The 26,542-nt window shown below is 38.7% G+C and overlaps 1 protein-coding gene across 7 annotated transcripts in view; it reads left to right on the top strand.

Moving 5' to 3' along the window:
- Positions 1-26,542, top strand: part of DCLK2 (doublecortin like kinase 2) — a 204,130-nt gene that overhangs the window by 159,603 nt on the left and 17,985 nt on the right. For 4 of the 7 annotated variants that reach the window (XR_013167469.1, XM_077139846.1, XM_077139848.1 and 1 more), the window contains 5 exons: positions 8,784-8,859; positions 9,714-9,825; positions 14,618-14,675; positions 25,186-25,305; positions 25,531-25,677. Coding sequence is in view for 6 of the 7 variants with exons in the window: in XM_077139846.1 (XP_076995961.1) it covers positions 8,784-8,859; positions 9,714-9,825; positions 14,618-14,675; positions 25,186-25,305; positions 25,531-25,677 (513 nt within the window). In the remaining variant the exon portion in view is untranslated. The remainder of the gene's footprint in view (positions 1-8,783; positions 8,860-9,713; positions 9,826-14,617; positions 14,676-25,185; positions 25,306-25,530; positions 25,678-26,542) is intronic. The other 3 variants (XM_077139847.1, XM_077139849.1, XM_077139851.1) reach the window with 1 other exon arrangement.

Here is a 26,542-nt window from a genome sequence, read left to right as displayed (position 1 = left end):
CTCTGAGCTTTGGTTCTTTCATGAGTAAATGGAGATAATGATTAGCTAATTTTTATGGGGTGAAGTACTCATTTCAGAGCTTGGCACAAAACAGGCATTGAATAAATGATAATGATTTCCTTCCTTTCTTATAAATAGAAGGTAGTTCTTTGGCTATGCGTGACTTGCAATAATGAGATTGTGGGATGAGTACATAGAGGAGTTCAAAAAATTAAGGTAGTTAAACAATTAGTTGAAATTACTACCAGAAACTTGCTCAACAGAATTTCTCACGGGTCAGCTATGGAGATTGACAATATACTGATTCCTGACAGGTTCTCTAATTGGTCCAGAATGCAGTCCGGCCACAGAAGTATAAACTCTTCCCAGGTGATTCTAATGAGCAGCCAAGGACAGAGAACCCCTGCTTTATAACAATAGCCATACCCTGAAGGTTATTCTGTTCTGAAATTTTAAAGAATAAAAATTATGTTGGGGAAAAGGCTTTTCTAAGAAAATTCTGGTAGACTGTAGGTTTGTCTACTGCCCGAGTTCAGTCCATTGGCTGATTTCTACAGTTTTATTGGAACATAGCCTTCCTCATTTGTCTGCATTTGTTCATGGATACTTTTCTGCTGCAACGCTAGACTAAAGTAGTTGCAGCAGAGACAGTGTGACCTGCAAAGCCTCTAAAATATTACTCTCTGTCCCTTTACAGAGAATGCTTCTGATCTCTGCTGTAGGTCATTTAAAAATGAAATAGGGGGTGCAAGGGTAGTTCAGTGGTAGAATTCTCACCTGTTGTGCTGGAGACCCAGGTTCGATTCCTGGTCCATGAACTTCCCTGAAAAACCAAACAAACAAACAAAACAAAATAAATAAACAAAAAATTAAATGTTGTACTGCAATAACAGATACTCATATGGAAAATAATGAAATGTGACCCCCTGTACAGCATATTAAAAAAAATTAAATCATAGTACCATATTCCAGAATGTACTCAAGAAAGTAAATTCACTGCACACAAATATCTCCTAGATTCTCTTGAAGTTCTTAATTTTATTAAAATCAAAATGAAATCATGTGCAGTTTTTTATTCAGAAGTCAGTAGTGCATTGATAGCCCTTTTTTGCTACTTTGAGATTGATTATTTCTGCGTAAAACTTAGCATTTTAGTGTAGTATTTAACATTACTGTTTAAAGTTTAAGATTTGTAGAAATTGCAATAACCTACTTTCAAAGAAATTTAATGTAGAACATGATTTTACTTCCTGGCTAAAAACAGAAACTTGGAGTGTTCATTTTCAAATATACTCATCAGACATGTATACCTTTTTGAAGGATGCTAGCAGTGGAGAACATTTATACCTTTTTCTGTCTGTTTTCAAGTCATTTATTTTTTGAGAGAGAGAGAGAGAGATCAGCTTTATCTCAATAAAATCCACATGTACAATCCATCCATTTAAAGTGTACAATCCATTTTTTCTTGCTATGTTCACAGAGTTCAGCCATCACAATAACTGATTTTAGAACATTTTCATCATTACCTCTCCCCCCAAAAAAAATCCATGTCAATTCATGGTCATTTCCCTTTTCCCTTCAGCTCTAGATAACCACTAATCTACTTTCTATCTGTATAGATTTGCCTATTCTGGACATTTCTGATGCTCAATAAATACTTCATAAGTAAATTTTTTCTATTGCATGTATTTCTACTTCTAACTAATATATGAAAAAATAGGAAGGGAAAGCATGGAAATAAGTGAGCTTTATGTTTGTGTTGATTTTTCAGGTATTCCCCCAAATATTTCTTTTTAACTTTTTTATTGTATAGTGTACCATATACAGAAAGCAAAGAAAGAAAAAAGCAATAGTTTTCAAAGCACTCTTCAACAAGTAGTTATAGGACAGATCCCAGAGTTTGGCTACCATTTGATCCCCTCAGATTTTTCCTTCTAGCTACTCCAGAATAGAGGAATTTAGAAGAATTAAATATTTTTTTATCACCACAATTGACTTTTCTTTCTTTTTTGTGAAAAATAACATGTACAAAAAAGCAATAAATTTCAAAGCACGGCACCACAATTAGTTGTAGAACATATTTCAGAGTTTGGCATGGGTTACAATTCCACAATTTTAGGTTTTTACTTCTGGCTACTCTAAGATATTGGAGACTAAAAGAGATACCAATTTAATGATTCAGCAATCATATTCATTTGTTAAATCCTATCTTCTCTGTATAACTCCACCATCACCTTTGATCTTTCTATCCCTCTCCTTAGGGGTGTTTGGGCTATGACCATTCTAACTTTTTCATGTTGGAAGGGGCCATCATTAATATGGGGTAGGAAGATGAAACAATTTGATGTTCTGGAGAGGCTGGGCCTCCTAGGTTTCAGGAGTTATCTGGTCCATGGACCCATCTGGAGGTTGTAGGTTTCTAGAAAGTTACACTAGTATGTGGAACCCTTGTGGAATCTTGTATATTGCCCTAGATGTTCTTTAGGATTGGCTGGAATGGTCCTGGTTGGGGTTTAGGAAGTTATGATAGGTAGCAAGGTCTAACTGAAGCTTGCATAAGAGCAACCTCTAGAGTAGCTTCTCAACTCTATTGGAACTCTCTCTTCCACTGATACTTTATTGGTTACACTTCTTTCCCCCTTTTTGGTCAAGATGAAATTGTTGATCCCATGGTGCCAGGGCCGAATTCATCCCTCGAATTCATCTCCCATGTCATCAGGGAGATTCTTTCATCCCTGGATGTCATGTGCCACGTAGGGGGGAGGGCAATAATTTCCCTTGCAGAGTTGGGCTTAGATAGAGTGAGGCCACATCTGAGCAACAAAAGAGGTCCTCCCAAAGTAACTCTCTGGCATACCTATAGAAGGCTAAGCTTCTCTGCTACCTACATAAGCTTCACAAGAGTAAACCTCAAGATCAAGAGCTTGGCCTATTGATTTGGGTGTCCCTAATGTTTGACACCGTATCAGGGGATTCTGAGGTGGTAAAGTTTAATAGTTCCATATTTTTTCTCCCATCCCTCCAAGGACTTTGTCATTACTTTTTGATTATCTGCTTAGTATATTCTAGGATGTATCGAGGCATTACATTAAGCTATACAGGGTTAAATGCTCTCGTTCTTAGTCTGGGCTCTCTGTGTTTCAGTTGTTTAAATGATCTATCCAGACAGGTTGAGTTAAGTTATGTGCTACAGAAAATTTAGGTTCTGGACAAAATAAACCTTTCTTCCTTTGGTCTCAAAGAGTAGGAAGCAGTTTTTACTTGGTTGAAAAATGTTGAAAATTAATGGCCTCCTAAACAAATACTGAGTATTACTACATTATTGTAGACAGTCAATCTGGTTAATATGAAATAATGCAAAATGTTTTTGAACAAATGGCAACTGTGAGAAGGCTTAGCTTTGCTGCTAGAGGGAGTTTTGAGGGAAATTGAAAGAGAGACTTTCTGTGCTTTAAGAAGAAATTATTAGCAGTGCTGCCTGCCCGGGGATCAGGTGGGTGGTGTAGCAGCACCAGTTCACAGAGAACATGCTGAGCAGTATTTTCAGTCTTTTCTGTTGTCTTCCTTCCTTGAGCAATCAAGAGCCTCCTTGGAAATGTTGCCCCCATCTTTTTGTCGAATCAGTTGATAATTTTGGAGGATACCTTGAAAGGGCCCAGAAGCTGCCACCCGTTAATGCTTTATTGAGAGCGATCTCTCTAGCGTGCAGCATCGAGCCCTCTGTTGAGCCATCTCAGCATCATCATTAGTGATGAAAGTGTGAACACTCCATTAGCATTTTAAGATTTTAGTAAAAATGGTTAGTTTGGCAGTAGAAATGGGACACGTTTAATCAGGAATACCATATTTGATCTCTCTGGGGATAGTTCAATCCTTGCTTCAGTAAGAGAGTGATTCTCTTACAGGGAACAGGGAAATAGATAAATCATGCATGGGAAATGGTGAGAATCTTGTGAAGCTTTATCCCTAACTTTTTCGTTACTCTTTGTCTCCCTGGCTCTTGGGGCACTGCAAATGGCTTCTCCTTGTAGTTAACAGTCACTTCAGGATTTCCAGGAATATGTCCAGAGATCTTGGTAAATACCAGCTTCCCTTGACTCCCTAGAGTGCCAAGTGAGCGTAACCACTGGAGTGATAAAAGGATACAAGTGTGAATTTTCAGTCTCTTATCAAAGTGGCTCCCTCTCATGGGTCTTCAGTCATTTGTCATGGCCAGAACCTGGAGACCATATCCTGAAATATAGAGGGTTTGCTGAAAGTGGTTTAAATTTATGCATATGTCTCCTCACAAAATTGTAAATTTGTAGACCCTGATGACCACGTCTGTTTATCTTCGTGGCCTCTAAACACCCAGCACAGGTGGTGGTTATAGTTGTTACTAAAGAATGAAGAGAGAGAAAAGGAAACATGTCCTTTCTCTAATTATACCCCTGTGTCTGCTCTGCTTTATAATGATAAAATAATTACTGTTATTTCTTGATGCTTTTCATTTTCTTTATGGAAAGCTTTATTGTTAAATAAAGGAGCACATCTGAATAAGCAATTGGATAAGTCATTTCTGTTAATTCTATGTAGGGGTTTTGTTTTGTTTTGTTATGTTTGAAGTTTAACACTTCAAAACAGGATCAGTTGATTTGGAAGTTTTGAAAAATTTTCACCTTGTAGTCATTTTTGGCCAAAAAGCTGCATTTCCTGGAGACTTAGTGATGCCTTTGTGAGGTGCCCCTGGAAGTCGTCCTGCGTGTGACCCTGGTCACCTCCCTCATGCCCGTGCAGTCCCTCCCTCCATCTGCAGGTCAAGGCCCCCTTGCCGCCATGGGGGCTTCGTCCCCCACTCTTTCCCTGCTCCTCATCTCCTGGCTGCGGTGGAATCCAAGCACAAACCATGCTTCAAATTACTGGGCTGTACCGGGAAACAGGATGGGATAGGGTGGGGGCTCAATCAAAATAAACATTACTAAGGTTGCAGTGGTTACACAGGAATTCAACAGCAGGTTCCATTCGTGTGAAAATATAAATGGAGGCAAAACCGCCTGCCTTTTAGCCCCACCTGAGACTTCCTTCCTGGAGAGCCCAGAGTCAGGACACATTAGCTTGCTGTGAACCACAACTTACTCATATTAGCTCAAGATGGGGACTTGTTTGAAGAATTTTACAGGCTTCCCAGAGAGCTGAATAAAGCAAGCCACAGGGAGCACAGGAAGAGGCAGGCTGCAGAGCCCCAGCCCTGGATGTGGGGGCACCCCACGGCTCCAGCCCCCTCAGCTCTGGGTTCTGGGAGAAGAGATGGTGCCAGGTGCTGTTCCTGATACAGCTGGCTGTGGCTAGAGGGCCTGAGGTGCCCGTTCTGGGCTGGGAGGTCTGGGCTCAGGCAAACTGAGCTCTGTCTGCTGGTTCTCAAGCATTTACAGCCCACCTCCCCGCCACTTAGGTGCCAGGGGCCAGCCTCAGCCGGGATCTTGCAGTTTATCTTTTCAGGTATGACTCCAAAAAATTACATTCTTATTACACTTTATTCTATTAAGTGTTTGGCTGATAATTAACTTAGTTGCTTCACTTATTCCTTGTCTGACAATTCTCAGTCTAGGAAAGATTGAAATAGCAGATGAGTAGACTTGAAATTCATTGTTTAGCAAAAGGTCTATTATGGCCATTTTACGATTGGCAGTTCAAAAACATTTATTAATTATTCTTCAAGGCTTTGTGCTAGATGTTTATTTAAAAAGATATCTTTATTGACAGATCTTCACACACATACAGTCTATACATGGCGTACAATCAGTGGCTCACAATATCATTGGATAGTTGTGTATTCATCACCGTGGTCATGTTTTAGAACTTCTGCATCACTCCAGAAAAAAAAATAAAAAGAAAAAAGAAAAAACGTGTACATACCATACGCCTTGCCCCTCCCTCTCATTGACCACTAGTATTTCCATCTACCCAAATTATTTTACCCTTTATCTCCGTTATTATTTATTTTTATCCATATGTTTTTACTCATCTATCCATACCCTAGATAAAAGGAGCATCAGACACAAGGTCTTCACAATCAGGCAGTTACTTTGTAAATCTTTATACAATCATCTTCAATAATCAAGGCTACTAGAACACAGCTCCACAGTTTCAGGTACTTCCCTCCAGCCAGTGCAATACACCATAAACTAAAAAGAGATACCTATTTATAATGCATAAGAATAACCTCCAGGACAACTTTTCGACTCTATTTGGAATCTCTCAGGTGCTAGATGTTTTAAGGGAGGGTGCTAACAACTAATATTGAGTATTTACAAGTCAGTGATTATGCTAAATAATTTTACATTTATGAGCTAATTTTAATTCTCTAGCAGATCTTTGAGCTAGTACTGATACCATCCCTCTTTTTAGAGAAGAAAAGTAAGACTTGGAAAGTCTGAGTAACTTTTTTTAAAAAAAAAGGAGATTGAGTTAATGAAAGATTTGAATACATGAACAAAAGTGATAGGAAACAAACTGGTTAGGTAGATAGGGAGACCAACCTTTGCCTGAATGACATGCTAACGAATTTGGTGTTAACCAGGATCCACAGAGGTTTTTGGAGCACGGAGATGTGATGGTTAAGTTCATGTGTCAACTTGCCTAGGTGATGGTGTCCAGTTATGTGATCAAGCACTGGTCATTTAAGAGGGAACCATTTTAGAAACAGCTTTAGAGCCAACAGAACCGACAGAGCTCACACAGCTAGAGATCTTTGGAGCAGAAGGAAAACACCCTGAGGAAGCCTTATAAAATGAGGAGAGAAAGCTGACAGATGCCAGGTGCCCTCCCAGCTGAGAGAAAAACCCAGAACTTCATTGGCCCCTTCTTTGATGTTAAAGGTACTGTGCTGGTTTAAAAGGAAGTATGCCCCCTAGAAAAGCCATGTTTTAATCAAAATCTCATTTCATAAAGGTAAAATAATCCCTATTCAATACTGTATGTTTGAAACTGTAATCAGATCATCTCCCCGGATGATGTGATTTAGTCAAGAGTGGTTGTTAAATTGGATTAGGTGACGATATGTCTCCACCCATTTGGATGGGTCTTGATTGGTTTATTGGAGTCTTATAAAAGGAAACATTTTGGAAAATAGGAGATTCAGAGAGAGCAGAGAATGCGGCAGCACCGCAAAGCAGAGAGTCCACCAGCCAGTGACCTTTGGAGATGATGAAGGAAAATGCCTCCCGGGGAGCTTCATGAAACTGGAAGCCAGGAGAAAAAGTTAGTTGATGACGTCGTGTTCGCCATGTGTCCTTCCAGCTGAGAGAGAAGCCCTGACTACTTGAGAGAGAAACCCTGAACTTATTGGCCTTCCTGAACCAAAGTATCTTTCCCTGGATGGATGCGTTTGATTGGACATTTCTATAGACTTGTTTTAATTAGAACATTTTCTCGGCCTTAGAACTGTAAACTAGCAACTTGTTAAATTCCCCTTTTTAAAAGCCATTCCATTTCTGGTATATTGTATTCCAGCAGCTGGCAAACTAGAACAGGTATCTTTTCCCTCCATGCCTTAATTTGGACATTTTCATGGGCTTAGAACTGTAAACTTGCCATTAATAAATTTCCCTTTTAAAAGCCATTCCGTTTCTGGTATATTGTTTTCTGGCATTTGGGGATTAAGAAAATATTGAATTTAAGCCAAGGGAATACTAGGCTTCATTAAAATAATGTGAACATTTAATTTGCCTAAGAACTAGAGATATTTCTGATTTAGACTGGGAACTTAAGTTTTGTTAAGTTGGACTTGACCCATTTGCTTTATCGTCTATTTCTCTCTGGTTCCTTATAGTACAAATCCTTATGATGCTTGTATCATTCAGAATTCTCCAGAGAAAAGAGACAACAGGATAAATCTATGTCTATTAAGAGATTTATTTTAAAGAACTGGCTCATGTGATTATGTGGGCTGCAGGTTTGAAATCTGTAGGACAAGCTGGCAGGCCTGAAAGAGCTGATATGATGGTCTTCAGGCAGAATTTCTTCTTCATCAGGAAAACTCATTTGTTTTGCTTTTAAGACCTTCAGCTGATGAGTGGAGGCCACCCATATGATCAAAGGTAATTTCCTTTACTTAAAATCAGCTGATTGTTGATGCTGGTCCCATCTACAAAATACCTTCACCTTAACATCTGGACTAGTTTTTGGCCAAACAACTGGACACCGCATCCTAGCCAAGTTGATACATAAAGTTAACATCATAATGCCTACAAGCTGTCATGGGGTCTGTAAAAAAGAAGATCAAGCCCGTGCTGTACTCTGAATCTTGGATCCACAGATCGTGGAAGGCTCTGCAGATCTCGGACACAGCGCCAGGATTCTGGGAAGGGCTTGACCTCAGCGGGGATGGCTATGGGATGTTGGGGTTGCAGTGCTGACATTCTGGGGTTGGGGTTGTTTTCAGTTCTGAGCCTTATATTGTCCTGGAAAAATTAGATGTATTTTGCTAGTAGTCAACACCTACTTCTTGTTTGGTGGTGATGCCGTAAAAGTTTCCTTTGCTTCATTCCACTGAGATCAGAAGTAAGACAATTTCAGTGTTTCTGATGTCTTATCTGAATTGAAAACATTGTATCTGAGGAAGAAATGCATTAATGTGATGCATACATAGAGAGAAATGCGACGAGGGAAAGGGGAATGCTTTATCTGTCGCTGTACCATTATTCTTTTGCACTCTTTAAGTATTTTCTGTGACCTAACAAGAATCAGCTAGCCAAAGACTTGTAACTCTTTCCTGAGAAATAAGGGTCGTCTCCTTCTTCCAGCAGATCTCTGCACATGGCGGCTCTTCTTCCAACGCCAACGGTGGACCTGAGCTGGATCGTTGCATGAGTCCCGAAGGTAGTTCTCCATGTGATTCTTTCTTTTACAAAGGAATCTTCTGTGTGAATTTGGTGCCACCTCCAACCCACTTGTGCCAGATTGGGGTCTTCCTATACGGTGATGTGGTCTTGTCACCCGATGGCCCCTGAGCCTGTTGGGAGGCAGGGTGGGACTCACTTGAAGACATCTAAAATCTCGTTCATTAGGCACTCTTAATATCAAGTATTAGACTCGGGAATCCTTTATTTTTCTTAGTGACAGTCTGCTCATCATTCCTAAATGTAGACTTTCCTTTTTCTGAGTTAGATAACAAAAATGTGTTATGTATCTGATGCTTCTGTATATGCTATTAGGGATACATTGTGGAAAGTAGTGAATATTGAACCCCCCTCCTCTTTGAGAAGGCTTTGAGACAGGAATTAGCCTTAAGCCATTTTATCTGGGTAGAATTCTCTTTTCTAAAAAATCTCGAATAGAAAATCATGTTTCTAATAGTAAATGTCCACTATTGGCACCTCTTCCCTTTCTGAAGAGTTGACAAAAAAGTTTGGAAAGTTTTTATTAGACTCCAGTTTTACCCAAGGCTAATCCCTTATTTCAGCTGATATTTAAGGGCTTTTTACATTTTTTTATTATGTTGATTTTTTATTTTAACCAATGCAGTCCAAAGGTGATTGATGGGGAAAAAAAAAAAAAAAAAAGGTGATTGATGGTTCAGATGTTCTACCCAGAATATATGCTTAGAGATTTTTTTTGGTTCACCCTAGCTTCAGAAATAAATGCACTGCAGTTTATTATTTTACAAATATAAGTAGGAATCAAGACAAAATGTTGATGTTTTCTTTAGACTTTGCATTCATCTTTTTTTGCAGGTGTGAATGGAAACAGGTGCTCTGAGTCATCGACACTTCTTCTTGAGAAATACAAAATCGGGAAGGTCATTGGTGATGGTAACTTTGCCATAGTCAAAGAGTGTGTGGACAGGTGAGGCGGATGAAGAGCATGTTTGGTCACCTGGGCACGAATTTCCCCTTTGGAGTTCATTCTTTTCTTAGGGAACAAAAGGCCTTCTTGGGAAGTCTCTTTTTATCTCCTTTCCTAGAGTTTTTAAACGTGTTTTGTCACCAAAGGACCAGGAGGCTCATTGTATATGTAAACTCAGAAGAGTCTCCCCTTGGGACCAGACATTTTGCATACTCACAAGCAAGTAGGGGAAAAAATATGTGTGTGTATATGTGTGTAGATATATATATATATATATACACACAGTACGGATTGTTTTGTATGCATTTGAGCTAAGAGCTATCAGCTGTCTCATCTGGAAGTCAGAGGGAAATGGGAAAGAAGAATAACTGTAAACCGCTACCCCCACCCCCGCCCTGCCTCCTGATAAAAGAACTTCCTATAACACTTACCTGTGCCAAGTCCTGTTCCCAGTCACGTACTTATATTAACTCATTTAATCCCCACATAACCCTCTCAGGTAATGCCTGACTGAATATACCAGTAGTTCAGGATATGTGAGCTTTGACTATTTAAGATCAGAATCAGCCAACTTTTGTCTCTATTAAAATTGTGTTTTTGATCATTTAGCTTTCTTTTGCTTAAGGACCTAAATTCTCAAATAGTAGGAAATCTGTTCTTTTAAACTCCAGGCCTTTTGTAAACATAATTAAAATCCAAAAGACTTAGAGTATTTGTGTTATTGGACCACTTTCCTACCTGCTCCAAAAGATAATTTTATCGTTTGTGAGGAATTTTTCAGAAAGTTCTGCCAAATACCATTTTTCCATTTTGTTACATCTCTGGTGGTGCTTTAGAGCTCCTTATATATGATGAACAAGGTAACTTCCTGTCCTCTAAGCCCCTCACTGAGCTCTGGTGCACAAAGTGGCATGCAAGTAAATCAGACATCTACCCCATGATTTCTGAAGACTCATCGGAAATCTGAGGCAGAGTTTGGTTTATGTTTTGTGGAAGAAGGGTAGGCCTCCCTCAGTGCATACTGACAACCTGGCAGAGCCAAGCTGCATTCGGGAGAATTAATGAATCCTAAGACTGTGGCAGTGTTCTTTTTTTTAACTTTTCTTTATTGTATAGTATAACATTTACACAAAGCAAATAGATAAAAAAGCCATAGTTTTCAAGCACTCTTCAACAAGTGGTTATAGGACAGATCCCAGAGTTTGTCATGGGCTAGCATAACCATCCTCTTAGATTTTACTTTCTAGCTGCTCCAGAATATAGGAGGCTAGAGGGCTTAAATATTTTTTTATCATCACAATTGACTTTTTTTCCTTCTTTTTTATTTTGTGAAAAATAACAGAAATACAAAAAAGCTATAAATTTCAAAGCAATTAGTTGTAGAACATACTTCAGAGTTTGACATGGGTTATGATTTCACAATATTAGATTTTTACTTCTAGCTGCTCTAAAATACTGGAGACCAGAAAAGATATCAATTTAATGATTCAGCATTCATATTCATTTGTCAAATCCTATCTTCTCTGTATAACTCCACCATCACCTTTGATCTTTCCTTCCCTCTCTTTAGGGGTGTTTGGGCTATGGCCATTCTGACTTCTTCATGTTGGAATAGTCTGTCACTAATATGGGGTAGGGAGATGGAACTATCTGATGTTCTGGAGAGGCTGGGCTAGGTTTCAGGACTTATTTGGACCAGGGACCCATCTGGAGATTGTAGGTTTCTGGAAAGTTACTCTACTGCATGGATCCCTTGTGAAATCTTATATATTGCCCTAGGTGTTCTTTAGGATTGGCTGGAATGGTCCTGATTGGGGGTTGGCAGGTTATGATAGGTAACAAGGTCTAACTGAAGCTTGTGTAAAAGCAACCCCCAGAGTAGGCTCTCTGCTCTAGTTGAATTCTCTCTACCACTGATACTCTATTAATTACAGAAGTAATTAATAGAGCTTTAGGTCAGGATGGAATTGTTGATCCCACGGTGCCAGGTCTGGATTCATCCCTGGGAGTCCTCTCCCATGTTGCCAGGGAGACTTTCACCCCGGATGACATGTCCCATGTAGGGGGCAGGGCAATGATTTCACTTGCAGAGTTGGGCTTAGGGAGAGTGGAGCCACATCTGAGCAACAATAGACGTCCTCCAGAAGTAACTCTTAGGCATGCCTATAGGTAGTCTAAACTTCTCTGCTACCTACATAAGCTTCACAAGAGTGAGCCTCATGATCGAAGGCATGGCCTATTGATTTGAGTATCCCTAAGGTTTGATACAGGATCAGGGGATTCCCTGATGGTAAGGTTTACCAGTTCCATAATCTTTCTCCCATCCCTCAGGGGACTTTACCAGTACTTTTTATCTGCTTAATATACTCTAGGATGTTTCCAGGTATTACAATAATCTATAGAGGATTAAAGGGCCTCTTTCTTATTCTTTGCTCCTTGTGTTTCAGTTGTTCAAATGAGCTATACAGGTAGGTTGAATTAGATTATGCAGTATAGAAAATTTCCGTTCTAGACCAAATCAACTTTCCTTCCATCGGTCTCAAAGAGTATGTGTGGTTCTAAAATAAAGACACTGTCTTCCTTACCTCTATGTTCTGAATTACTTTAACCCCAACTTGTTCAGCTTTGTTCTTATCTCTAAATATCAGGTTACATATATAAAACATCCTCTCAAAATCCAGAAATAATAATCACCACTCCGGACTTAATGTGTCTGCTCTAAAAGGCTACAATCCAGGCCCCTGTTTTCTTATAAGCTTTTTCTAACATACCATTCTTGTTCTTTTGTTTCTGGCTTATTTTGTCTCACCAAATGCCCCGCATGCTCATTCACATCTTTGTTCCTTTTTGTAGCAGCACAGCCTTTGTTCATAAGTATACACCTCGTTCGCCAACCTGCTTCTCCGTCAGTGCATCCTTCAGCCACCTGCATTCATTGGGCATCACGTAGAGGGCCCAAAGTCCTCAGTCCATCAGCATTCTCAATTTTAGATAATTTCACTGTTCCCAAGAGAAAGAAAACCAATAAACACACCCTCACCAAATAGAAAATCTGAACCTCCTCTTAACTCTTGTCCTCTTAGGCCTAATTTTAAGTAGCCTATCTTTTGTAGGAATAAGTTTCACAGGGGTGAACCCCAAGATCGAGGGCTCAGCTTATTGATTTGGTTATCTCTACTGCTTGCGAGAATATCAGAAATTCTCCAAATGGGGAAGTTGAATATTTCCTCCTTTCTTCCAAGTCCCCCAAGGGGACTTTGCAAATAATTCTTCTTTTTTATTTTCCCAATTATTTATTTATTAAACATAAAACCACATACAAACACAAACGTTCTTACTATATGATCATTCCATTCTATTTTTTTGGATAAACTATTTTTTTATTAATTTTATAATTTTTAAAAAATATAACAACAAACACAAACATTCTTAACATATCATTCCATTCTACAGATATAATCAGTAATTCACAATATCATCACATAGTCGCATATTCATCATCATGATTGTTTCTTAGAGCATTTGCATCAATTCAGAAGAAGAAATAAAAAGACAACAGAAAAAATTTCATATATCCCATACCCCTTACACCTCTCTTTCATTGATCACTAGCATTTCAATCTACTAAATTTATTTTAACATTTGTTCCTCCTGTTATTTATTTATTTTTAATCCAGGTGTTTTACTCGTCTGTCCATAAGATAGATAAAAGGAGCATGAGACGCAAATTTTTCACAATTACACAGTCACATTGTAAAAGCTGTATCATTATTTAATCATCCTGAAGAAACATGGCTACTGGAACACAGCTGTACATTTTCAGGCAGTTCCCTCCAGCCTCTCCATTACATCTTTTTTTTTTTTTTTTTTTTTTTTTTAACATGGGCAGGCACTGGGAATCAAACCCGGCTCCTCTGGCATGGCAGGCGAGCATTCTTGCCTGCTGAGCCACCATGGCCCACCCTCTCCATTACATCTTGAATAACAAGGTGATAGCTACTTAATGCGTAAGAATAACCTCCAGGATAACCTCTCGACTCTGTTTGGAATCTCTCAGCCATTGACACTTCTTTATGTCTCATTTCGCTCTTCCTCCTTTTGGTTGAGGTTTTCTCAATTCCTTGATGCTGAATTCCAGTTTATTCTAGGATTTCTGTCCCAAGTTGTATGGCAGTGTTCTTTACTGAACGGTTTTCTTATACTAAAATACATATTTTGGTATGTCATGTGAAATTATGTTAAAAGAAAGTAAAAATTATGTAATAGTCGAGTTTCTTGTGTCTAAGTACATGCTCTCTCTGGTTATGGACATTTAAAGATGGAGAAAACATGGAGCAGATATCAGCTGAATTTTGGGCTGAGAAGTAGATTATGCAAGTTTGTACTCTTCTCAGTTTTGAATTATGGGCTAAAGGGACAATTGGACATTGATAATAGAAAAGCTTCAGTTACTTGGGTCCACTTTTCTTAGTTTTAATCTGTCTCCTGAGAAAACTGTTTAGAAATTTGAGTCCAAATCTGACCAAAGGCATTTTAAACACTTTAAATACGTGAGTTACTTAATATTACTGTTAGTAACATTTATAAAAGGAGATTTCAAGAGCATACAGTGTGGTTTCGATTTGTTTTCTTTTTGGGTATCTGTCTCCCCTGACCCTACCCAACATCATCTCTGATGCATGGAGTAAGAAGCCAAGAAATTTCTTCCAGAATCTGTGTTGCAGAGGAAATCAGGAATGATCATATCTTTGATTTATGTCTTTAAATGGTTATTTCTCTGATTATTCCATAGGTCAACTGGAAGGGAGTTTGCTCTGAAGATTATAGACAAAGCCAAATGCTGTGGAAAGGTATGGTGTACGTGACTGCCTGTAAAAGAAAACCTGAAATAACTTGGTGAGAACCTTGTTGTGGTGAAATGAGCATCTGACAAGATCTTAGCAGGAATAGAGCACTGATAATGGTGGGGAAAAAACTCTCAAGCTTTTTTATTTCCTTGCCATTTTCCAGGTAATTTAATCCTAAAATAGTAACTTGATTTGATCTTGGTCCTAACTATTGAAAATATGTTTGATAGACGTGTATTCTAAATCCCAGAAACACCCAAAATGAGTGTCAACAATGGGGAAGGATTTGAGACTTTAATCTTACTTTCAAGCTAACAAGTTAGCCTTCTAGTTTCATAGATACTGGCAGAAGACATGAGATTCCTGGGTCAGAGATAAATGACTTATTACTCTTGGCACAGCAGGCAGCTGAGCTTCATGTTTGCATTGATTCCCCTTGATCTCCAAGTCAGTGGAGGTGAGAGAGGAGAGGGGCAGGTGGATACCATGCATGCAGTAGATTTGTGTTACAGCTTAGAACCCCAAGCTTAGAAATCCCCACTCTTTTGAAGGAGTTGCTAGCAAACCCACCCAGCCTTGGCCCCAGAGGAAGACATTACTTTTTATTATCCTTGTCAGGAAACGAATTTGCTCTCTGCCCCTGAGGGAGATCCCACCTCTATGTTCCAAGAGTGTTTGCCTAAACCATTCTTGGGTAGTCTGGAATAAAAGGTGACACAAGACTTGCAGAAAAATCATGGAGAATTGTCTCCCAAGCCAAGTGAATATCTTTCTTCTGTCCCGCTCTCCAGCTGGAGTTTGGAAAAGAGCAACCGGATGAAATGGTGCTAGATTACTTATATTTTAGCTATGTTTGAAAAAAAAAATTCTATGGCAGTGATGACAAAGAGCCTTTTTATATTCCTTTTTGGAGTAGCATACCAGTTAAGAAAGCAATCTCTAGGGCTGCGCTGTCTAGTATGGGAGCTACTAGCCATCTGTGACTACTGAGCTAGACCAAATCAAAATGTGCTGGAAATGTAAAATATATATCAGATTTCAAAGACTTAGTATGATAAAAAGAATGTATCTCATTAGCTTCTTCTATATTAATTACATGTTAAAATGATGATAGTTTGGATATATTGGGCTAAATAAACTGGTATATAGAAGTAGTATTACCTGCTTCTTTTGACATTTAAAAAAGTAGCTGTTAGAAAATTTAGAATGGTAAATATGGATCATATTTTATTTCTAATGGAAAGTGCTGCCAGAGAGCCAGACTGCATAGAATTTAATCCTGTCCTTTGCCTTTGCTTGCTGTATGACCTTGGAAAAATTACTCAATCCCTCTGTGTCTCTGTTTTTTCCACTGAAATGGGGTTAATAATAATAAGGTTATTGTCATGGGAAATAAGAACATAGGTGGTTGTTATGGAAAATATATAAAGTACCAGTATATAATAAGAATTTTACAAATGATAAGTATTAATATTAGTTAATAGTTAACTAATAGTCTAAATTCCAGAACAATCTAGAATTTTAAATTAGTAGATTTGATGGGAAAGTGTTAACTGAAAAGAAGAAAGCGCTGCAATGTATTGATATTACATTATGGAAACTATAAATTCCATAATTTATAAAATTTCAATGGACTAAAAATTCAATGGATTCCTCCAAAGTTGTATTTTTTTTTTTAACAGAATAGTGAAAATATTGTAGTAAAGTCTTCTGAGAATCTTCTCAGAGTTCCATAATGGAAAATCCAAGTATCAAATATACCATTTACTTACTTTTACTTACCTAATGAAATCTAGTGAAGCAGATATTGTTCAGAGTTCCTACTTTACTTTGAATAAGGTTTTTTCTTTACGTTAAATTTTATTTAAATCATTAATTCCATATGCTTTTATTTTTTGTTCTAACAATATTTTTAAAGTTTTTAAAAATTTTAATAGCCTTCTTTCCACATGAAGTAAGTGTTACCCTTTATAGCTGGTATTTTCTGATATAACCAGAATACATGTTTTATAATTTTGCAAGCAGAGTTCTACACAACTTCATTAGTTATTTTTTCAAAATAGTGAAAAGAAATCGCTATGATAATGATATTGCTTACTTGATTAAAACGTATGCAACTATTTCAACAGTTGAAGGAAAAATCTTTATGTGCATAAGAATTCACTCTTCTTACTTAGTGTTAATGCAAATGGATTGGTCACTTCGACCATTTGCATCTTATTTTTCCTGATTATTTAATATCTTTCTGTTTTAATAATTCATGAACTTTTACTTATTTTCATCCATGTTTTCTGATTAATCGAACACATATTTCCACATTAATATTATATAAAATTGTAATTTCAAAACTTGACCTGTTAGTGGTAAGTGGATTTTTCCCATAAACTTTATTTTTAGATGAAAAGTGGTATGACAATTTTTTTTTTAATTTAAAAGAGGCATTCAGCCAATATTTGGGGGTATTGTTAGTCACCACTGCTTTGTGGCTTGTACAGAGAAAATTAATAATGCCAAAAATAACATCCAGACTTGTTATAGGAACTTTACACATAACCTGTAATGACTTGTAAAGCAGACACAGCAGTTTCACAAATGAGGGGATGTAGACTCGGGCAAGATAGCTAGCTTTGTCGAAGTCACACAGGCAGCGCAGTGATTGAAATATTGGGTGTCAGGCTGCCTGCCTGCAGATTACTGAGCCTGCACGTGTGTAGGCCAGCACACCACTCTCCTGCCGGGCTGCAGTGTATTTGTTTATGTAAGAAGAACCTGGGGGAAGGATTCTGAAACTGAACCTCTTTTGCCTTCCATTTCTGTTTCAATAATATACTTAAGTATTATTAGATTGATTCACTCATTTGTCTAAAATTTCATGTGTATATTCTATCTGCAAGATTCTGTGTAGAAATAGGGCAATTTTACTTATAAATTAACACTAGTTCTGCAAAGAGTATTGTGGGAGCTCAGGCGAAAAAGGTGGGTGGCAGAGAAGTAGGTGAGTGAAGATGCCATAGAGTAAGAAGCATTTGAGCTGGTCTTGAACTATAGGTATGATTTCAATGGGCAGACATGGCAGAAAAGCCTTTCAGAGGCCAGAACAGTCTGAGCAAAGGCCCAGAGGCTGGAAAACATGTTGAGTTCTAAATAGGAGATTATTGTAAGATCTTCTGCCTTGGGGCCAGATTATGGAGGCTGTTGAGAAGGCAATAGTATTTGTAAATTTAAGAATTCTTCCAATTCTAATGTTCTCTTTCATTCTAAGTGTTTATTGAATTTCTACCTTGTGTGAAGCCTTGAGCTTTCTGTTGTGCAACATACAAATGGTCCTTGTTTCTCTTCCTGTCCTGGGTATTTTTTTTCAATGATTTTTTTTTAATTGAGATATAGTCATCCAAAGTGTACACATTTCTGCTTCGGGAAGCCAGATTCATTCAGTAAGATGGAGAGCATAGTAGGAGAAGACAGCTTTGCAGGGGTGGGGGGTTCACAGTATCCTCATATAGCTGTGCATTCATCATTGCAATCGAGTTTTGAACGTTTTCAATACTCCAAAAACCACACAAAAAGAATAAAAATAAAAGTAAAAGAGGACACCCAAATCATCCCATCCCTTGTAGAGTTTTATATCCGTCATCTCCATGTTATGGCCTCAGGTAGGACATAAATCCAAAAGAGCATGTATTAGTGTCTGGCAGTTGTTATAACAAGTTACCATGTATTTGGTGGCTTAAAACAGCAGACATTTGTTCCCTCATTGTTTTGGAGGCCAGAAGTCCAAAATCCAGCAGGACCATGTTCCCTCTAAGGCCCCCAGGGAGAGTCTGTTTCTAGCCTCTTCTAGTTTCTGACTGCGGAAGGCGTTCCTTGACTTAGGGCCGTATCACTCCACTCTCTGCTTCTGTCCTCATTACCTTCCTCTCCCTGTGTTTCTCTCCCTTCTTCTATCTGTCTCTTCTGCCTTTATCTTATAAGGACACTTGTGATGATATTTATGATTAACCTGGATAATCCAAGGTTAACTCCTCATCTAAAAATCTTGATCACATCTGCAAAGATCCCTTTTCCTGATAAAGACTTCATATCTTTGAGTGGCCATTACTCTACCTACTACATATATCTACCCCAGATATCACATATTGCGAGTTGGACATTTTATCTCTTTTACTGTACTATCCTTAGCAGTTCTCACTAAGCAGTGCAGATGCAGCTGTAGAGCCTGTGTGGACTAAGGGTAGTGCATAATGTGTTTGCTCATTTATGCAAGTACTTTATTATCTGTTATGTGTTAGAACCATGCCAGTTAATGGATAGTGAGGTAAACAAAGACCTCAAAGTGCTCCTAGTTCCAGGGGTTACAGACCAGCACACAAGCAGTTAAAAGGGGAGAGTGAGCACTGTTAAATGGAACAAACTCAGAGATAGGGGGAACATGTAAGTGGGGTACCTAATCCAGCTATGGCTAAGGAGGAAAAGCTACTCAGAGGAGGTGAGGGCTAACCTGGGTCCTGAGGAGTAAATAGGAGTTCACCAAGAAGCAGGGAAAGTAAATTCCGGGCTGAGAAAACTACCCATGCAGATGCCCAGATGTCTAGGTGAGAGATTGGCAATAGAGATAGAGAGAAGTGAATGGTTGAACCCATGGTGGCTGAGGAGGTAGACTAGGCAGGGATTGGTGATTGGATGTATTAGGAAATGAAGAAGGAGAGAGGATTCAGTGGAATTCCCATTTCTGCTTTGGACAGCCAGGTTCATTCAATAAGAAGGAGAGCATAGGAGGAGAAGACAGCTTTGCAGGGGCGGGGGGCTAGGGAGGGGTAGAAAAAAGATGATTGGTTTGGTTTGGGAGATTTGTTTATTCCTCTAATCATTTTCTCATTTTTTTTCCTTTTACATTAAAAATCACCATGGCCAAAGATAAGGCAGGGTCCTTTGCCAAGTGAGCAGTTTTCTTTGTCATTTACTCTCACGCAGAATGTGGAGCTCTGCCATGAAATGATTCATATGTAAATTATTTGGAGACAGCGTCCTGAATCATTTAACATAAATAATGGTAGATGATTGAGTAATGCAAGTTCGTTATGGTTCAAGACAAAAGTGTATTCTTACAGTTTTTAGAAATACTATTTTCCTGGGAAATATAATTTAGAGAGGATTTTTAAATATTAGAAACAAAGCTTTTAAATGGGTTGCATATGAAATAGGAAGACAATGCTTTGTACTTTTGTTTTGCTTCTCCTGATGGTTAGTTTAAAAAAAATTGTTCCTTTAGAGATAATTTTACAGGGACCATCAGAAGTCAAGTAACAAAGGCTAAACTCTCCTGAGTCCCAACAAAAGCAAATATCACCCTGTGCTTGGAGTGCTAGCCATTGTCAGGTAGTGTACAGTAAGCTGAGATATGTGATGATGGAGAAAAGGCTGCTGCAGTGCTCTCGCAGCCCTTGAAATGTTACACTGAAACATTTCAGTGTAATGTGGGAGACCCTCACATTATATATCAGAAAGCTTCCCATCGCGCCTCCCCTTGAAAAAGGTGGAAACTTTTGAGGAGGTAAAATTTCTTTGTTTGGAAGACACGTAGCTTTAATCTGAGAGAGCTTCAGCGGGTACTGTGGAAGGGGCTTCTTTTCCATATATCATTCTAAATTAACATCATGAATAGAGCTTAATTTGTAGACACTTCCTACTTCGGAGGAAATGTGGGGGTGAGGAGCTGAAGTCATAGATATATTTTGATTTAAGATAAAATGTCCGTCTTGTATTTCATGTTCACTGCAGTGGTACTAATTGCTACTGCCTTTGCTTCACAAAGAGCAAAATAAATTCATTTGCTTGCTTTGACTCCATAAAAGTACATCTAATTCCACTTTTTGGTGTGATTAAGGAAAAACTTGGCACAGATGATTCAAAAGCTTCAAAATATGCGTACAAATGGGAAGGGTTTGCCAAGTCTTTCCTTTGTCTCCGGGACCGTGAGGGGTTGATGGTACAGCTGCTTCCCTTGGGAAGGGACCAGGACCCTGACAGCAGCTTTGGGTGGCTGCTGTTGTAGCTTAGACATATGGGACTTGGAAACAGGTAGGAGGTCCTGTCCCCAGTCTTCCAGGCGTGGTCCGCTGGGGTCTGGGAACGACCCTTCCTCAGGGAGATTTGGAAGAGATTGCTGAGGACTCAGCCAAGTCAGAGACTTTCCCAGCCTTACTCATTAAAAAGAGCACAGGTTCTCTTCCCTCCACAAAGCCTGGTGTGCTCTAGCCCTCAGCCCCAAACTCGGTGTCATACTTTCATTGGTTTCCGTCTTTCCAAGGAGTTAAATATTTTCAGCTTTGCAGCTATCATTTTCACTTTGAAACATTCCAGCCTGGCATTTATATGCATTCCTCTGTGAAACATGATGCTGTGTAGATGTGAGCTTGGATGTCTGAAACGTAGGTTTGAATTCCTACCTCAAAGGACTCTTTTAAAGATAGTGTTAAAATATTATGCAGTTTCCTTGCGTAGCGACTGACAGAGTGAATGATTCATAGTAAGTGTCGGTTCCTTCCTTTCCCCTACTTCTGTTGAGCAGCTGTACTGTCATTTGCCAATGTTTGTTGAGTGACTACTTGGACAGGTTCAGTGCATTCAACCCACAAGACACATAACCCACCATGTTTTATGATTTATACCTCCATCAATTGTCAAAAAGGATTTGAGATGGCTTAGAGTGAAATATGCATGTACACATGGATACCTGAAGATAAGAGAGGAACCATAATGATGTATTGAACTAGGGAAAAGATAATTACTACAGTGGAACATTAAATTTAGTTCTCAGCTTCGTAATAACATAGGTAAGAAGGGAAATGGGCACACATGTGTGTACATTGGGGTGTGTACATGTGTTTAATTCAGGTACTCTTATAAGTTTCATTTAAAAACTATATTTGAATACCTAGAATGTAGAAGCAGGCAATTAGCAAATTTTACAAAGTTTTCTATAAATTTAAAATAATTCATCATGATCATTAACAAATGTGACATTTTGTGATCATTAACAAATGTGACATTGTTGAGAGGTTTTTTTTAATTTATTTATTAAAAAAATTTAACAACAAACGAACAAAAACATTAACATATGATCATTCTGTTCTACATATATAATCAATAATTCACAATATCATCATATAGTTGCATATTCATCATCAAGATCATTTCTTAGAACATTTGCATCAATTCAGAAAAAGAAATAAAAAGACAACAGAAAAAGAAATAAGACGAAAACAGGAAAAAAAAAGATTATACATACCATACCCTTTACCCCTCGCTTTCATTGATCACTAGCATTTCAAACTAAATTTATTTTAACATTTGTTCCCCCTATTTTTTTTTTTTCCGTATGTTCTACTCGTCTCTTGACAAGGTAGATAAAAGGAGCATCAGACACAAGGTTTTCACAATCACATAGTCACATTGTGAAAGCTATTTCATTATACAATCATCAAGAAACATGGCTACTGGAACACAGCTCTACATTGTCAGGCAGTTCCCTCCAGCCTCTCCATTGCATCTTGAATAACAAGGTGATAATCTACTTAATGCGTAAGAATAACCTCCAGGATAACCTCTTGGCTCTGTTTGGAATCTCTCAGCCATTGACACTTTATTTTGTCTCATTTCCCTCTTCCCCCGTTTGAGAAGGTTTTCTCAATCCCTTGAGGCTGAGTCTCAGCTCATTCTAGGGTTTTTCTCTGTCCCTTGATGTTGAGTCCCAGCTCATTCTAGGATTTCTGTCCCACGTTGCCAGGAAGGTCCAAACCCCTGGGAGTCATGTCTCATGTAGACAGGGGGAGGGTGGCGAGATTGCTTGTTGTGTTGGCTGGAGAGATAGGCCTCATCTGAGCAACGAAAGAGGTTCTCTGGGGATGACTCTTAGGCCTAAATTTTAAGTAGGCTTGACCTATCCTTTTTGGGGTTAAGTTTGTTGAGAGGTTTTTTATGTCTCAATAGAAGAAAACAATGGTTCATGATTCATGGATTGGTGTATTGAGAGTAATTACTGAATACTGTGAGTAAACATTTTGCTTTAGTTATCCCAACTGCTTTATTCACCAGGACTGATAATCAAGTGGTATTTTCAGAGGAGAAATTATTAGAGTTAAAATGAAAATAGTGGCCCCAGTGGTATTGTATGCCTCCAGATTTCTGAAATACAAGATAATAAGGAACATCCATCTGGCAAATGATTTATTTCATAAACAATCACTGAAGAAGAAAGTTTTTTTCATGAATTCCAACATGAAATTCAAATTCATATTGGTAACAGTTTAAAAACTAAGAATATCTTTAGTGCTAGAAGTCATATGCCATAAACATGCCAGATTTTCTTACATGCCTGGTATTTTTTTCTGAGCATGTTCTGAAGTTTGAAGCCATAAGTTACGTTGGACTCAGTGAGAGACGATCTCATTTCCTAGTATATGGAACCTTTGCGTTGGGCCTTTCCTGTGTGTTTAACAGGACGAGAGGCTGTACCAGAGGCTGGCAGACTGGGAACGACAGTTGTCTTAAGGTAGAATTTTTTCTTCCTCTGGAAACCTCAATTTCTTGCTCTAAAGACCTTCAGCTGATTGGATGAGGCCCCCTCACATGGTCCAGGCTAATCTTCTTTATTTAAAAATCAAATGATTATAGATGTTAATCCCATCTACAAAATATCTTCATGGCAACACCTAGATGGGTTCTTTTCTTAAAAAATATTTTTGTTGAATTAATTGTAACATACAAACATTCCATACATGGTATGCAATCATTGGCTCACAATATCATCACATAATTGTGTATTCATCACCGTGATAAGTTTTTAGAACATTTGCATCACTCCAGACAAAGAAATAAAAAGAAAAAACTCCTATATCCCGTACCCTTCATCCCTCCCTCTCCTTGATCACTACTATTTCCATCTACCCAATTTTTTTTAACCTTTGTTCCCCCTATTATTTGTTCATTTTTTATCCATATTTTTTTACTCATCTGTCCATACTCTGGATAAAAGGAGCATCAGACATAAGATTTTCACAATCACACAATCTTATTGTAAAAGCTGTATCATTATACAATCATCTTCAAGAAACATGGCTACTGGAACACAGCTCTACAGTTTTAGGTTCTTTCATCCAGCCACTCCAATACACCATGAACTAAAAAGGAATTTCTATTTAATGCATAATAATAACCTCCAGGGTAACCTCCCGATTCTGTTTGACATCTCTCAGCCACTGAAACTTTATTTTGTCTCATTTCTCTCTTCCCCCTTTTGGTCAAGAAGGCCTTCTCAATCTCTTGATGCCAGGTCCAGGCTTATCCCATGATTTCTGTTGCACGTTGCCAGGGAGATTTACACCCCTGGGAGTCATGTCCCATGTAGGTAGGGGGGCAGTGAGTTCACCTGCTGAGTTGGCTTAGTGAGGCCACATCTGAGCAACAGAAGAGGTTCTCTGAGGTTGACTCTTACACCCAATTTTAAGTAGGCTTAGCCTCTCCTTTGCAGGAATACATTTTATAGGAACAAATCCCGAGATTGAGGGCTTGGCCTATTGATTTGGTTGTCCCCACTGCTTGCAAGAGTATCAGAAATTCTCCAAATGGGGAAATTTAATATTTCCTTCTTTCTTCCTGTTCTCCCAAGGGAACTTTGCAAATACTTATTTATTCACTGTCGAAATCACTCTGGGATTAATCAAAACCCAACAAAATCTCATGCCCTATTCAAGATTCCATGCACTTAATGGTGTTCAACTAAACTAACCATACAAATTAAATTAGGAAATACAGTACCCAAAATATGAATTTTGTACCAAATAAATATCTCTCCCTTTAGTTTCACACAGAAGTTGAAGTTTTGAAACATGGATGATATCATCCTTTACCCAGTCTTCTGATATGTCTTAGTCCTATTCAGATCAGCTTCATTCGTGTCTCTGCTCGATGTCTGATCACTTTTTTCAGTATTTTAAACAGTTCCTGTATGGGGTGCTGCTAACTTTCATAGCTTCAGAGCTCTAACTTTCAGTCTCAGGTGTCACATAAATACCTGAACTTTCTGGGAAAGACCATGTTATATACAAACAGCTCAGTATCTCAGAATTTAGAATTAACAGTTACACCTCCTGAATATATGTGATTGTTGTAAGAGCTTACAATCTAGGACCCTTTACAATAGGCCCCAACCTGATAGCCCATGCTCTCAACTTTAGTTCACCAAATTTTTCTATTTTAATTAGTCCATATGATTGAGGCATGATAGTATCTGTTAGGTTGGTTCTTGATTAAATAACTGGACACCATAGCCTGGCCAAGTTGATACATAATTAAGCATCACAGCCAGGATTTGGTTTTTCCCTGTGCCAGGAGTGATAGTTTTTTTGACATCAAATCTGCAGACTATACTTGTTCTGTTGTCCTCTTGTCGATAGGAATGGCATAGAGGATGCTCTGAGTTCTGATCCACTTCTCTGAACCCTTCCCTCGACAGGAACACCTAATTGAGAATGAAGTGTCTATACTGCGCCAAGTGAAACATCCAAATATCATCATGCTGGTCGAGGAAATGGAAACTGCCACTGAGCTCTTTCTCGTGATGGAGTTGGTCAAAGTAAGAGGAGGGAAAGGTTTTCCTGGTGCTGAATCCTGAGACTTAAAATATCCTTGAAGGACCGAATCAGAAAAGTGTTTTGCTGCCTTGTAACTTTTCATCATTTATAATCATGATCTTTAGTAGCACTTGTGTTATGTTTTAATCTAATGCAGGCTGATGATCTTTGTTATTTTCGTAGGGCTGCCCATGAGGGTGCACCATGCTCTTTTGTGTCTTCCGTAGGGTGGAGATCTCTTTGATGCAATTACTTCTTCAACCAAGTACACCGAGAGGGATGGCAGCGCCATGGTGTACAATCTCGCCAACGCCCTCCACTACCTGCATGGCCTCAGCATTGTGCACAGAGACATCAAGCCAGAGAACCTCCTGGTACGCCAGCACTGCTTTTTCTGTTCTAACCCACGCCTCTTTTCCGAAATGATCATAGCCCCATGGAAATGATGAAACATTAGAGTCTATGCCAATCCTGCAGTAAGAAACTGAGAGAACCTAAATTTGGAAAATCTGCAAGAATTAAGTCAATGAGTATAAAGTATTAATGGTTTTATTGGATTGGTCTGGATTCTACTGAATATTAGAGAACACATTTCTATTTACATTTTGATTACTGGCACTGGGTGACAAAAAGGGTGAGCAGAGATATTATTTTATGGAGCAAAACCATTCTGAAGAATGTATTGGAGATGGAATTAGAGGCTCATAGGAGACAGAAGAGCATGGGGGTTCATTTATGTGCAAGACAGAAGTTTGGAAATTATCTAGTCCATGTGTCTAAGTTTTACAGATAAATCGAGACCCAGAGATGTTGAGTTTTCTTGCTTAAAAGTCTTCATTGTCCTATTGTTCTACAGATGGAAACATGACTATACCCTGGCCCTCAGGGACCGCCATACTCTGTTCCCGGTTCACCTTTCCAGCCTCCTAGCCTGTTCCTAACCTTTTCCTCCCCATCCAGCCCAGCATGGTGCCTCTCCTTGGAGCCATATTTAATTTGTGGCAGGGCTTGATCACTGAACACAACTTGCCAATTAGAGCCAATCCTTGTGACCACATTGTAGAGGAATTTTAGACAAACAGATTGGAAGTTCTCCCTGCACAACCCCTCTCCCGCCCAAGACAGTTGGCTTCTTGTTTTCCACCTTTCAAGGCTGAGTTTCAGCACTAATCATAATGACTGCTTGTGGGGCAAGCATCTCCTCTTCCTCCATAGCACGTTAATCATTATAGCCTTCCC

The sequence above is a fragment of the Tamandua tetradactyla genome, chromosome 22, assembly GCF_023851605.1.
Source record: "Tamandua tetradactyla isolate mTamTet1 chromosome 22, mTamTet1.pri, whole genome shotgun sequence".
NCBI lineage: Eukaryota > Metazoa > Chordata > Mammalia > Pilosa > Myrmecophagidae > Tamandua > Tamandua tetradactyla.
This window is presented reverse-complemented; position numbering and strand designations above follow the sequence as displayed.